General features: G+C 33.0%; 2 protein-coding genes across 2 annotated transcripts in view; one reads left to right on the forward strand and one right to left on the reverse strand.

Moving 5' to 3' along the window:
* Positions 1 to 12,767, forward strand: part of Gtf2f2 (general transcription factor IIF subunit 2) — a 150,637-nt gene that overhangs the window by 64,392 nt on the left and 73,478 nt on the right. The gene's annotated exons all lie outside the window — the stretch shown is intronic.
* On the reverse strand, positions 9,224 to 10,003 carry Kctd4 (potassium channel tetramerization domain containing 4). The gene has a single exon (XM_027928968.2). The coding sequence runs from the start codon at positions 10,001 to 10,003 to the stop codon at positions 9,224 to 9,226; it is 780 nt and encodes a 259-aa protein (XP_027784769.1).

The following is a 12,767-nucleotide window of genomic DNA, read 5'->3' on the forward strand; positions in this document are numbered from 1 at the left end:
TTCAGTATTAGCATTCTATAGTTATTCCCCTGCTATTTAGCCTTATTGTTGTAAATAAGTTTGTATTTTTCTAGTCTTTTGATCATACTGTCTTATTCTTGAATTATTTATTTTTGTTCTTTATTTTTTAGTTTCAATGTTAGATCTCCTTTTTTTTTCATGAGTGAATTTTACAAAATAAGCAGTTTCTTTTGAGGTCCATTATAAAATTTTAGTCTGCACTTGAGACTTATTACTACTTTTGTCTATATTAGATGTATAATATAATTTTCTAATTTTCTTGAGAGAGAGAGAAGTAGGTTTTAATTTCTCAAAGCAGTTCTAGCTCATAATAAATGTTTATTGTTTGAGTTGACAATAAACTATAAACACTTCTATTGAAGAATTGTCTTATTTATTGAACTATACTTTCCTTTTCTCTTTTCCTCAGACTTCCATTTGATGTTGAAATTTAAGTACATATTTTTGTCATAATTATTAACTCTGGTCTAATTTGGTCCATATTGCTTATATCATGTAAAAAATGATGGGCTGTTTTATTTTTCTCAAGTTTTATTGGTAGCAAAATGGATTGTGCTGTTAATTATTTCCATGGGTTTATTATAACTTGATTCTGTCACTTAAATTAATTTGTTGTACTAATTACTTTTTCCATATGTCTTAATATTTTCTTTAGAAGGGTGTAGTGATTTGAAGAAGACAAGAATTTTTCTTTAAAAGAGATATATTTTTATATTGGTAAGTGCCAGTGTCTTAAGTGGTCCTTGTCATATGTTGTCATCAAAAAATAGAAGTGATTTTTCAGATATGGCATGAATTTCTCTTCAGCTACATCTCCTTCCCTTCTCATTCGCTGTCCTAATAAGGACAGTTCTATTCATTTCAGCTAAGGAGAGCTTGAGATTTATTTGCATATTCACAGTAATTTTAAGAAAAGTAATTTCTATAGTACTTTAAAATAATACATGCAAAAGGTCAGTTAAGAGAGATCCTTTGGGGAATCTTTGAATGAATAACTAAAAATGTGTCAGTTACTCGTATATAAACATTTATTCCTAATGTTCTTAAAAACAGTTTTAGCTGAGCAACCTTACCTCTGAATCCCATCAATATTACAAAGATGTTTCACAAATATTGTTTTTCATAAATGGAGAGAAACAGCTTTCTGCTTTTTAAAGGGAAAAGGAAGAGTTTAGGTTGAGAGAATGTGTTGTAGTAGTTGAGAGAGGGATCTCGAACCTGACTGCTGAATTAAAATATTCCATTTTTCACTATGTACTCTGAAATCTTAGATTCATTCTTTACTAAGTTTCAGTTTCTTCAGTTGTAAATTGAACATAGCAGTGACAAAAGTGTTTAGCAAAGTGTCTGGTATGAATTCATGCTCAGCAAACATTTATGAATTTTAAAAATTCTTCTTTTTTTGTATTTGTTTTCTTGTATTCTTTATTATTGTTCTACATGTATGAGTTTATACTTAAGACTACAAAGACATTTTTAAACAAGTGTCCATTATAGACATATTTTAAAAATAGGGGCCTAAGATAATGAATTATTTTGGCCTGTATTATATTAAAAGAAAATATAAAATAAATCTACCATTAATGTTTAAAAAATGGTATTAGCGATTTAAATTAGATGTATGTTAAATCCAGCAAGATTGACCAAGAATTGCCAGTAGTTCCTGTATTTCCCCCATGTGATTTTATAAAAGATTAGATGAACTTTGTGATTAGGCATCTTCCTTGAGTCCTTAAGAGTAAGAATGCTTTTCTATTAGTTTTCATTCTGTTTTGGTTAATTAATACAGCTTTCAGGGATTTAGCTGTATTGGCCTTGGTTCACATTTTTCATTTATTAATTTGCTAATTTTCAAAATACTTTACTGTTTCTGGTATTTTTACATGTATACTTGTGTTTGGATCTCCCCCAACTCCACCCATACTAAGGAGTGAACCCATGGGCACTTTACCATCAAGCTACATCCCCAGCTCTGTTTTTTTTTTTTTTTTTTTTTTTATTTTGAGACAGGGTCTTGTAAGTTGTTAAGGCTGTCCTTGAACTTGGCCGTTCTCCTGCCTCAACCTCCCAAGTAGCTGGGATTACAAGTGTGTACTACTGTTCTTGGCTTGTGCTTGGATCTTTAAAGGATTTATAGATATTTGCCTGTAAGGTAACTGTGCACATAAAGGTTTTAAATAGTAATTTTACATTTTATGTCATGAATCTATATAATAAGAAAACAATTAGTATGTATTTTTAGAAGTGAATATAAATCTATTTGCCTGTGAATGAATGTGTGTTGCCATTAATTGATCATCATATTGTAGCTATGTGAGTCTGGAAAACTTACTGAGGGTCTTTTGGGTCACTTTTTGCCTGTTTTTGCAAACATAGCATGAGTTTTAGCATCAGTACTCCAACATTTTAATTTTCATCTACAAGAGCTAACTGAAGATTTTCTTGATGCTTCTGTTGACATTTTGTTGGGGGAAAATGTCTAATTGTTTGAATCGTTTATCATAAGTTTGTTAATTTCAACAACTGAAGAAAGTGTTCTGCTGGTTAAAGCAGTAGCATCTCCCCCAGCCCCTGGAGAGAGCCCTTATGAAATCCTTTCTTCATTCATACCTTACTGTTTCTAAGAACTTGGCTATTCTCACTTTTAGCTCCCACCAATTCCATTTTTTAGAGTTCATACTTTACTTCCCAAATGACTCTGAAACAGAGCATTCAAATGCCTTGTGGTCTTGCATAAGATCTTGAAAAGTTGCCTGATACTGTAGGGAAACAAGATTACACCCTTTCTCCTTCTACCTCTGTACTTTTTTTCTACCTCCAATTGGGGCAGTACCAAAAATTTACTGGATCTCAGAAATATGTAATGTTGTTCCTTTGTTAACATGCTATATAAATACATTTCTTCCTCCCATTTGCTTAAAGATATTCTACTTTTTCTTAGATGTTCTCTGTAAGAATTCTTAGTTCATATTTAGAAATCAGTTTCATAGGTATTTCCCAGTTGATAGCTATTTCTTCTCTATTTAATCCAATAATCTGCCCAGTTCATGTAGGTCTCTTCCCTGTTTAGAGTTCTTATCCCTGACCTACCAATCACCACCTCTCACTTCTTTGATTATAGCCCCACCATTTTCTGCCCCAGTCTTTTCTTGCAGTATACTCACCCTTTAGGCTGAATATCCTTTTGGTTAACTGTGGGCTGCTTCCAACCATTTTAAGCTAGGTCTTGTCCTACTCTAAAGTGTAGAGGTACTAATATTCTTTCAGCATTATCTTGCCCTTTGTCAAACCTCCTGTCCTCTATTGAGTTTTTCACTGAGTTCTTTCAGTCCAGTCTGAAGACAGTATCACTCAGTCGTTAAGGGCTTGGCACTTGAAGGTTGTTAGCTGTGTGATTGTGGGCAAGTTGCCTAACTGTGTGGGTCTCTGTTTCCTCATCTGTAAAATCAGGGTTCTAATACTATCCACCTGTTAGCAGACAACTCTGGATAGTACTCTGACAGACATCTCAAAATATCTGTGACTTAAACATATTTTTCCCCCTTTAAAGGAAGCTCTACAGTAAGAAGTCCAGGTCTGCTAAGGTGATTCCATGGTCATCAGCAACTCTCTCATTAGCTTGTGACTTAAGGTGATCCAGAATGATTTCTGTAACTATAACCATCATATCTACATTTCAGGCAGCAAATGGAAGCAAGAGGGGCAAAAGAAGCTCAATAACTGTAACGCTTAAGAGCTTATTAAAAAGTCTCACTGTGCTTAGATTCCATTGGTCATACTTTGATAAACTTGGCTGTAGCCTACTAACAGCCATAGAGCACTGGGAAATGCAAGTTAACCTGCTTATGGTTGCCACCCTAAATTAGATTTGATTTCTAACAAAGAAGGGAAAAATGGATACTGGGAAAGTAGCTAGCAATCTCTATCCAGGACCTCATGAGATTGTTTTGTGTTGGGTGCTTTGAAAGTGATAAAGCATATAATTACTTAGTGTTGTGCCTGATACTGAGTATCACTTCAGCAAATGCCAGATGTTTTTATTATCTCCTCTGTTAAAGGGTCAGGTTCCCAGTATCTTCTACTTTTTCTTCTCATTTTTGACTCATTCACATACTTTCCCAGAGGGCTGATCTTTTCTAACACACAGAAACAAGCATACATAATTTCTTTGCAGGAAAGAGGTGGATAGGTGGTGGTTGTTGGAAAACGTTTAGTTTCTCTAGAAGTAGTTTTATTCTTTTATTTCACTAGTCATTCCTAACATTAAAGAATTGATATCTCTTTTTACTTTGATTTTGAAGCTTCCAACTGCTTTCCTTTTCCACTGCCTTGAACCTCCCTTAAAACAAACTACAATAAGGTACATGTTAAGTTTAAAATATAAAGTGAGTTAAAAGTAATTCTACTTGAAATTTTTTATTACAACCTTTAGTTAAATGGAAGGTCTTGGGTTGATTCAGAATGAAGATTAGGAACAGTTTTACTTAATGCATTGATAGCCTTTGGCTTCACTTAAGAATTTCAGTGTTAATTGTCTAAATCTTTACGTATTTTATATAAGCATGAGTTTGTTAAAAACAAACTACAATAAGGTACATGTTAAGTTTAAAATATAAAGTGAGTTAAAAGTAATTCTACTTGAAATTTTTTATTACAACCTTTAGTTAAATGGAAGGTCTTGGGTTGATTCAGAATGAAGATTAGGAACAGTTTTACTTAATGCATTGATAGCCTTTGGCTTCACTTAAGCATTTCAGTGTTAATTGTCTAAATCTTTACGTATTTTATATAAGCATGAGTTTGTTATTTTCTTCATATCCATCATTAATGAACTTTACAGTATACACAGTAATGCTTTGTTCTGTAATAGCAAGAGGTATAGTTAAGCCACCTTTTTCTTGCCTTCATTAAGTGCAATCTGCCTGATTCTCAGATAATCTAAATTTTCACTGGGACACAAAGAAAAGGAAATATATCTGGGAAACAGTGACATTTTAATGTATCCTACTTCCAGTTTTCAGAGTACCTGAATCTTATATACTGAATCTTAATGTGGTGTTTTTTGGCTGCATTATAACAATTAGACATGTGTATTATGGTTTCAGTTTTGGTTGTTTTATAAATCAGTCATGTATGATTTTTTCCTATTGTACAACATGGTGACTATAGTTAATAATAGTGTATACTTTTAAAAGATTCTCACTGATATATAAGTGAGATAATATATATGTTTCTTAGCATGATTAGTCCATATTACGTCTCTGCTTCACTACCAAGACAATTAATTATGATTCAAATGCTGTAATTTTAACTATGACTAACACCATTGCATTTTAAGGTATTTAATCATAATTTATTAGATGGATGTATCTTTAAGATTGCATGATCCCATGTATTGCTTCCATTGATTTTAAATTGCTTATAAAACAGCAGCTATATTTATTTTGTTGTAGATTTTTCTGAGGCTAAAAAATAATTCCCAAGAAACTCATATGTATTTTTAAACTAATAAAATGAAATCTGTTTGCTTATAGTAATTTAAAGAATATTTTTGTGTCTTATAGTACTTCATCACAGAAATAAGTATGCATTTGTTAAAAGTTCTCTGTTTAAGTAGAAAGCCTAATTAATGAAGTGTGCGTTTTTATGCCTATTTTTAATGGCTGTGAATGTGCCTTTGCACTAGACAATAATCAGTGTTATTATTGAAAGTCTGTGAAGGGTGAGCACTTTACATAAAATTCACAATTTAAACCTTTCAAAAGCCTTATCAAATAATTACTATTATCCCTTTTTTGCTGTGCAGAGGTTGAAAATTTAAAAGTTAAGGATCTTGCTTATGATCCTGTAAACAAGTTAGTGGAAGTAGTGGAATTTGAACCCAAGTCTGGTTCCAGAATCTATGTGAGTTTCATTGTACCATATTTTCTCTCATAAGGTATTAGTTCGGTGGAATGTACAAGTCATAACAAGTTAACCTTCTTTTCAGCAAACCTGATATGTAAAAATCTAGATTCACAAATAGACAAATTTGAAATATTCTTTAGTCTTGTGAGATGGATGATTCACCTCATGTTCTTTAGATGACATGACATGACATTAAAAATATTATTTGCTTTTCCAAAGTGCAGTTTTTCACTTAACATTTTAGGAATTCTTGCATCGTGAGATTCTGTATTTTGGGATTTTCTATTCAGACCTACTTCATGAATGCCTATTTTGTGCCATGTTTTAGGTGTTAGAAATATAATTGGCCTTAGAAACTAGGCAATACTTACTGCTGGCTCTGGAACTGCTATGAGTTTTAAATCTGGGTTCCATGATCTTGGGCATGTTAGTCTTTCTCTCTTCATTTATAAGAAAATATCAGTATCTTTCTTGGGTTGTTTGAGGATTAACTGAGATAATTGTGTTCATAGCATAGTATCTTGTACATAGTAAAACACTTAACAGACGTTACTTTTTATTAATTACATTTCAAATGCTTAAGTTAGTTAGCCATATACATTTTGAAAATATAGTAAAAGCCATCAGGAATGTTTGTATTTTGCATATTTTAAAGTTGGTGCTAAAATCATTGCATGGGCTAATTCCAAATACAAGAGAATATATGTTTAGCTCAGGGCAACTATAGTAACCTTTTTATTGCCTTTCTTTAACAAAAGACAGATAAAGATTCACTTTGTGATTTATTCTTTACAGTATTTACTTATAAGATTTGAGAAAAATTCTTCATTGATTGCAAACAAAATGTGATAAAAGCTTCATTCTGGATTATAGTCGGCATTTTGTATGATTTCTTGAGTTTTTTGAATAGAATATATTTCTAAATGATTTCAGAAAACACTAAAACCTAGGTGTTTTCTATTCATAGCGCAATATCACAGGCATTTGAATATGTAAGTCCAAATACAAGTAATTTTTAATTTCAGAAGGTGCATTTAGAACTGGAGATGCATCTCAGTGGCAGAGTGCTTTCGTGCATGCATGAGGCCCTGTGTTCGACTCCTAGTGCCACATACACATACAAATAACACAAATAATAATAATGTACATTTATGAAAAGTTACAAGGATAACCAGTCTAGTCAAATTTTCTTCTAAATTATTACATTGTTTTATAATACTGTGATTTATCAGAAGCTTGAGGAGAAATTAAATGCATCTAGATATGATTTGTTTGCTTGTTATATATAAAAATGAATCTGATTTCTTTAGTGGTTTCTCAAAATATTAACTTTGTTATGTAAAATTTAATTTATCTTTTTGTGAATTGATGCAAAATCTTACTTGTAATAACTTCTAAGGAGATGGTTCAACCATATCTCCTGTAAAATATATCAGTCAGGGCTGTTTTTATTATCAGTAATGAAATCTTGTTAGAGCAAATCTGACTTTGACATTAAATTACTACCATTTTTTGTGTATTGAAGTAAAATGCCAAAGAAAAATAAATCCATACACTGGAGCAGTATATAAACATTTCAATTATAGTGACTTAGATTTTACTATTTTTCCCTATTTTTTTTTTTTTTTTTTTTTTTAGTTCCTTTAGGTCCTGATTAAACCATTTAAAGTAAGTAGGAAAATTTGCTATTTTAACAAAAACATTTTCCTCTCAGTATACATAAAGGAAAAACTGTGTAATTGATGTGGAGTTTACTGTTGTTTTTAGTGTGAATTTTTCAAAAGACTTTTTGGGATAATAGGTTTAAAAAGATTTCTTTTACACAGCCAACTTTTATATTACCCTAAATATTGTAACTGAAAATCACTTATAGTTCTGTGAATAAGTATTAGCTTTATTCATTCTAACTTTTTATGAGTAGTCAAAATTTTGGTATGTATACTAATTTAACAGTATCACCCCAGTCAACATTTTCAGAAATCTTTTGTTGAGGTTCATTAAATCTAAGATTTAGTTATCAATTTTAATATTTTATTTTTAAAGGAGCAAATTTAAGATATAATATGTTCTTAGAAACCAAAGAATGAGTGCATAGAAATGATTTAGCTGTTCTTTGTGTGGGGGAAAGGGGGATGCACTCACATTTAAAGAGTTCAGATTGTAGATTATCTAATTAAAGCAACCACATGTAAAACAGTTTTTAAAAATTAGCATGGGTAAATCAACACAACTCTCATGTCTAAGATTTAGCATCAACATAGTTATTGAAAAGAATCAATAAAGTTCTTCCATGACAATAATGTTTAGTGATGTTCATTTAATATTTTTGAGCTTGAAAAATGAACACATATTTAGATGATTGTGAAAATGGTCTTCTTTATTATTCTAATACCATGCACTCCATTGAGAATATTATTCATGCTGTATTGGAGCTCAGTGTGCAAAGAAATGAATTTGCTGATTTTTGTTACTCATAAGACCAGCCAGGGTTACTATAGCCTTCTGGTCGATTACATCAGTGCATAAATAATAATGTGTGAAATCATCAAGTGTACTACTTGTTTTTAAAGTGACACATGTAACTTTTTTATCATTATAATACAAGCAAAGAAGCTAGCAGTGCTTTTAATTATTTTTTATTGTCATCAAGCAGTTTTCTAGGAATTCTCAGCAAATTATCAATTAAGCTATAATTCCAGCGTGAGATACAGAAATTGTGAATAAGCTTTTGGTGCCTGCTATTAAAAATCAAATCAATAGCTTTAACAGCTTTATACAATCTCATTTTGTTTCACTATAGCTCTGCTCCAGGTAGATCTGCACATCTGTTTTGCTTTCAGTGGTAATTTACCAGTTCAGTTTCTTTGTAAATTTCTGCCATAAGTAGAAAGGATTTTAAACCTTAAAAGCCCCTTAAAATATTTTATTACCATTTATTTGAAATGCGCTACAGATAATGTACATGCTTGTTTTTTGTGCAAGTACCCAAGACATTCTGATTAAAAGACAGCTTAAGGAAAAATAAACAAATAGCAAAAAGCATTCAGTCTTTATTTATAGAATATAGAAGATTACTGTTTTCATTTTAGGTGGAAGAGTCCAATCTGCAGGAACACCCCAGAGAAGAACATCTTTAGCGATACAATTTACATACCATTAGCTCACAGTACTTGATTAGCAGCAGGGCTCTGTAGTACAGAGCTAGCTGGGCACGCTATTTGGGATGCCTTTGATGCTGTGGTTTTCCGAAGCTTGCTGGCTGCATGCTTGTTGTCTTTGTTCATAAGACAGGTAATTACTTGATAAAATGAAGTGCATCGCTGTGAACAATTGACCCTTTGGAACAATCCAGGCTGGTCAGCAGTCTAAAACCACACTTTAACGCCATCATTATAGCCTCAAACTTCAGAGTTTCCAAGGTACAGACAAAGGTGTTGTCTTCCTTTAGTACCAGTCGAGTGCCATTTTCAGACTTTATGAAGTATTTAAATTGAATGATATTTGACGATATTGAAAACTCCTCTGGAAATCCATCCAGCCTGCTTTTAGACACCAGAACAATTCGAGATTTAATTTTTGATATGAAATCAGGAGCATTACAGAAGATCCTCAGTCCTTGTGAACGATCATGGTTATCTGTTATTTCCAAGAAAGTGGTTTCTCTGGGTGTTAGCTGCTCTTTTTCCCACCTGGATTTCACTTCCTCCGCCAGTCCCTTGAGCTGAAAGAATTCTGCTTCTTGTGCGAGAAGTTGATTTTCTCGAAACCCTTCTGGCAACAGAAGTTCTCCATTTCGTAGGAAGTTTAGGACATGCCTGAAGAGGAGTCCATCCCTGTCTATGAAATAATGGCCATCAGCATCAAATGGACAAAGGATTTTCCCATTTACTATACCTTCAAGGAAAGTGTCTGGGTACTTGGTCAGTGTCTGTTTTTGAGTAATGTATAAATATCCACCAACGTTGAGAGTCATCAGTGTAGATTTGCAGTTCTTTCCTTGGTCAGTGTCTTCCAGGCTGTTGTGTTTCCCTTCATATTCTTTTTCTTTTTCTCTTCTGATTATTTTACGCTCCATTTCTGAAGATGCTATTTTAGCTTGTTCTTCTTGGCTTGAGGCTTTTAAAACAGAAACACTACCATACAAACACGCCTTTATTCAGTCCCAGCCTGGCGATGGAATGGAAATGCTGGCAGCATCGCCTGTGCTGTCAGCTTGGTTTTGCAGTAGGTGGCGTGTCGGCTATGTATGCAGGAGCTTTCTGGAGTAAGATGGAAAAGAGAATTTGCATTTAACCGTATCAGGGCAGGGAATTGTTGTGAAGGGTTTTTATGTATATTCTTTGAAGTACTAAGAATTACTCAGAATAAATTGATTTTCCTCTTACCAGTTTAACAGTTACATGTTTTTAATTCTACAAAAATGTGAATTTCTATCATTTTCAAAATGTTTAAATTATTTCTCAGCCAGTCAGGCTTAATATTGAATAATGCTGTCATTTTTTTTTTTTTTGATAAATAGCAAATGTTCCTTAATGTCATTTTAAAAGTAAATCATAAGTAGGAAACTAAGCTGAAAGGGCCTAGGTGTATAGAATTTTCTCTTCTATAAAAAGTCACATATTTCACAGTAGTGTAGTCATCATTTTTGAGACCCAAGTAAGAATATTTAAACCTGTTGTTTGTGGCATCATACTTGAATTTGTTTGGATTTGCATGTGATTCTGATTTGGGGTTCTTGGTTAAGTAGGAATAAATTTTCATAACATATTTTAACAAAATAATTTATTATTATTATTTTTTTAACCTTAAAGGAAAAATAAAATAGGCATTGTAGTACTCTTTCACGTTTTTTTTTTTTTTTTTGGTTATGATTTCCTGTGAAATATATATGAGTTTGTTTCACCCTAAACCTGCTTCAGTGCTAAACAAAGACTACTGTAGAAAATAAGGCACTGTGTGTATGCGGTATGTGTGCATGTGTGCTGGGGAGATAGGAGAAAGATGAAGATTCAGAATATCTACTACAGAATAATGTCACAGGCAAGTTTGTTTGTTATTTGTTGGCTTATTTCACAAAGGGTCAAAGAACTGTGTGACTGTGATGCCCCCGCTTCCTCTATAACTTGCCTTCCAAAGCATTTTATGTTATGAAGCTTTAACTTCTAAAATTTAAAGGCACAGTGGTGAGAAATGTGAACCCTTGACCTACCTGTCTACTAAATTATTCTGAAGAATTACATTGTTTTTAGAGTTAGACTTTAAATTTAAATTAAATTGATTTATGTTTCTATTGCACTAAAGGTATTTTAAAATTATTCAGCTGTATGTTGTTAGAAGTATTAGATTCCTTTAAAAATGTCCACCTTTTATTTTCTCTCAACAGTGTTAGATTTCCTTCAGATATAAAAGATAATATTCTTAACTGTGTGTATCATTGAGATTATCAAAAGCCCATTGAATTTGGACTTGAAAACTGAGGCATATTTTCAGAGCTGAATTTTTGCTTAGAAATGATGAGATTCAACTGTCTCATTTTACAAAAGTTAAAATTGCATTCCAGACAATTTTAGTGTTTTATATTGGACTTTACAACTTGTTAATGGCAAAGCCAATACTTAGTCTAATGTTTCCTCTCAGTCTTAACAGCATTTTAATGAGTTTGCTCTTGTATTCTGACAGTCTCATGTCTGCATTGATTTTGCTGTTTCAGAATCAGATATTTTGTATACATAAAACTTTTAAAGAAATACTTAATAGATTTGGAGGAGGGACACAGATTGGAAATGTGGCATGGATTCTTATGTTACCATTACAGATGGTCACTACATACAAGTAGCATAATATAATAGTAGAATTAACAAAAATATAACAGTTTCATTTATGAATTTTATGGGACACTAGGATCAATACAGCATGACTGTAGTATAGTGATGGAGACGGTGCTAGAATTTTCTCATATGTTAAATAAAATAATGTGTTTATATGCTATGTAATGCTGCATTGCTTCTTTATACCCTGTTTGACCTGTCTACAGACAGGTATGAGACTCTGGGGAAGTCTTGACACTCTTTCTGCTAGAGGATGGGCTTCCATGGGAGCAAGGAGGTAGGAGGTGAGGCAGGACTGCTGGGCATGGGACTGTGATCCTCTTCAGTCATCATTCCTTACACTTGGGAACTCACTTCTGGTTTCTGCTGCCAAATTTTCAGTCACTAATGCACTTCTCCAGGCTTGCCTTGATAGATGCTGATCCACCCCATCATGTGCCTGTTACCCTTGATCACTTTTCCTCACTCCTCACTTCAATCTGGTCTACTTGACTTTTGCAAACCTGCTTGCCACCTGTGGCTTGGCAGCAGTAGTGTTAACTGAAGCCTGATCTTAGTGCCTCACTAGAAGCTGCTGTGAATCATGATACTTTTCTGTAGTCTTTGCCCCATTAGGCCCCAGCTTATCCACATTACCTCCATTGTAGAGATTTATTGATCATTGCTGCTTGTTGTTGTACATGTGCTCCTTAAGAGAGGGCCAAGTTGGCCACTTGTAAGTCTGTCGTAAGTCTGTCCACTTGGTATGGGGATAGTTATTGTAGGTAGTGTTGAGGAGGTTCACACACACATCCCTAAATCTAGAAAATGGTGTTTCTGTACCTACACCAAGGGAAACATTCTTTATTTATGTGACTATATTTCTCTCCTTGCTGCAGATACAAACTGTAATTAATCATTTTATCAGAAAGGCTTAACCACACTTCAAAGGTTAGCATGCCTAGGTGCATTTGATAACGAGATTTAAGGATTTCATCTGCCTTTGCAGGCGGAAAGATACAAAATTTTGAA

The sequence above is a fragment of the Marmota flaviventris genome, chromosome 4, assembly GCF_047511675.1.
Source record: "Marmota flaviventris isolate mMarFla1 chromosome 4, mMarFla1.hap1, whole genome shotgun sequence".
NCBI classification, from domain to species: Eukaryota; Metazoa; Chordata; class Mammalia; order Rodentia; family Sciuridae; genus Marmota; species Marmota flaviventris.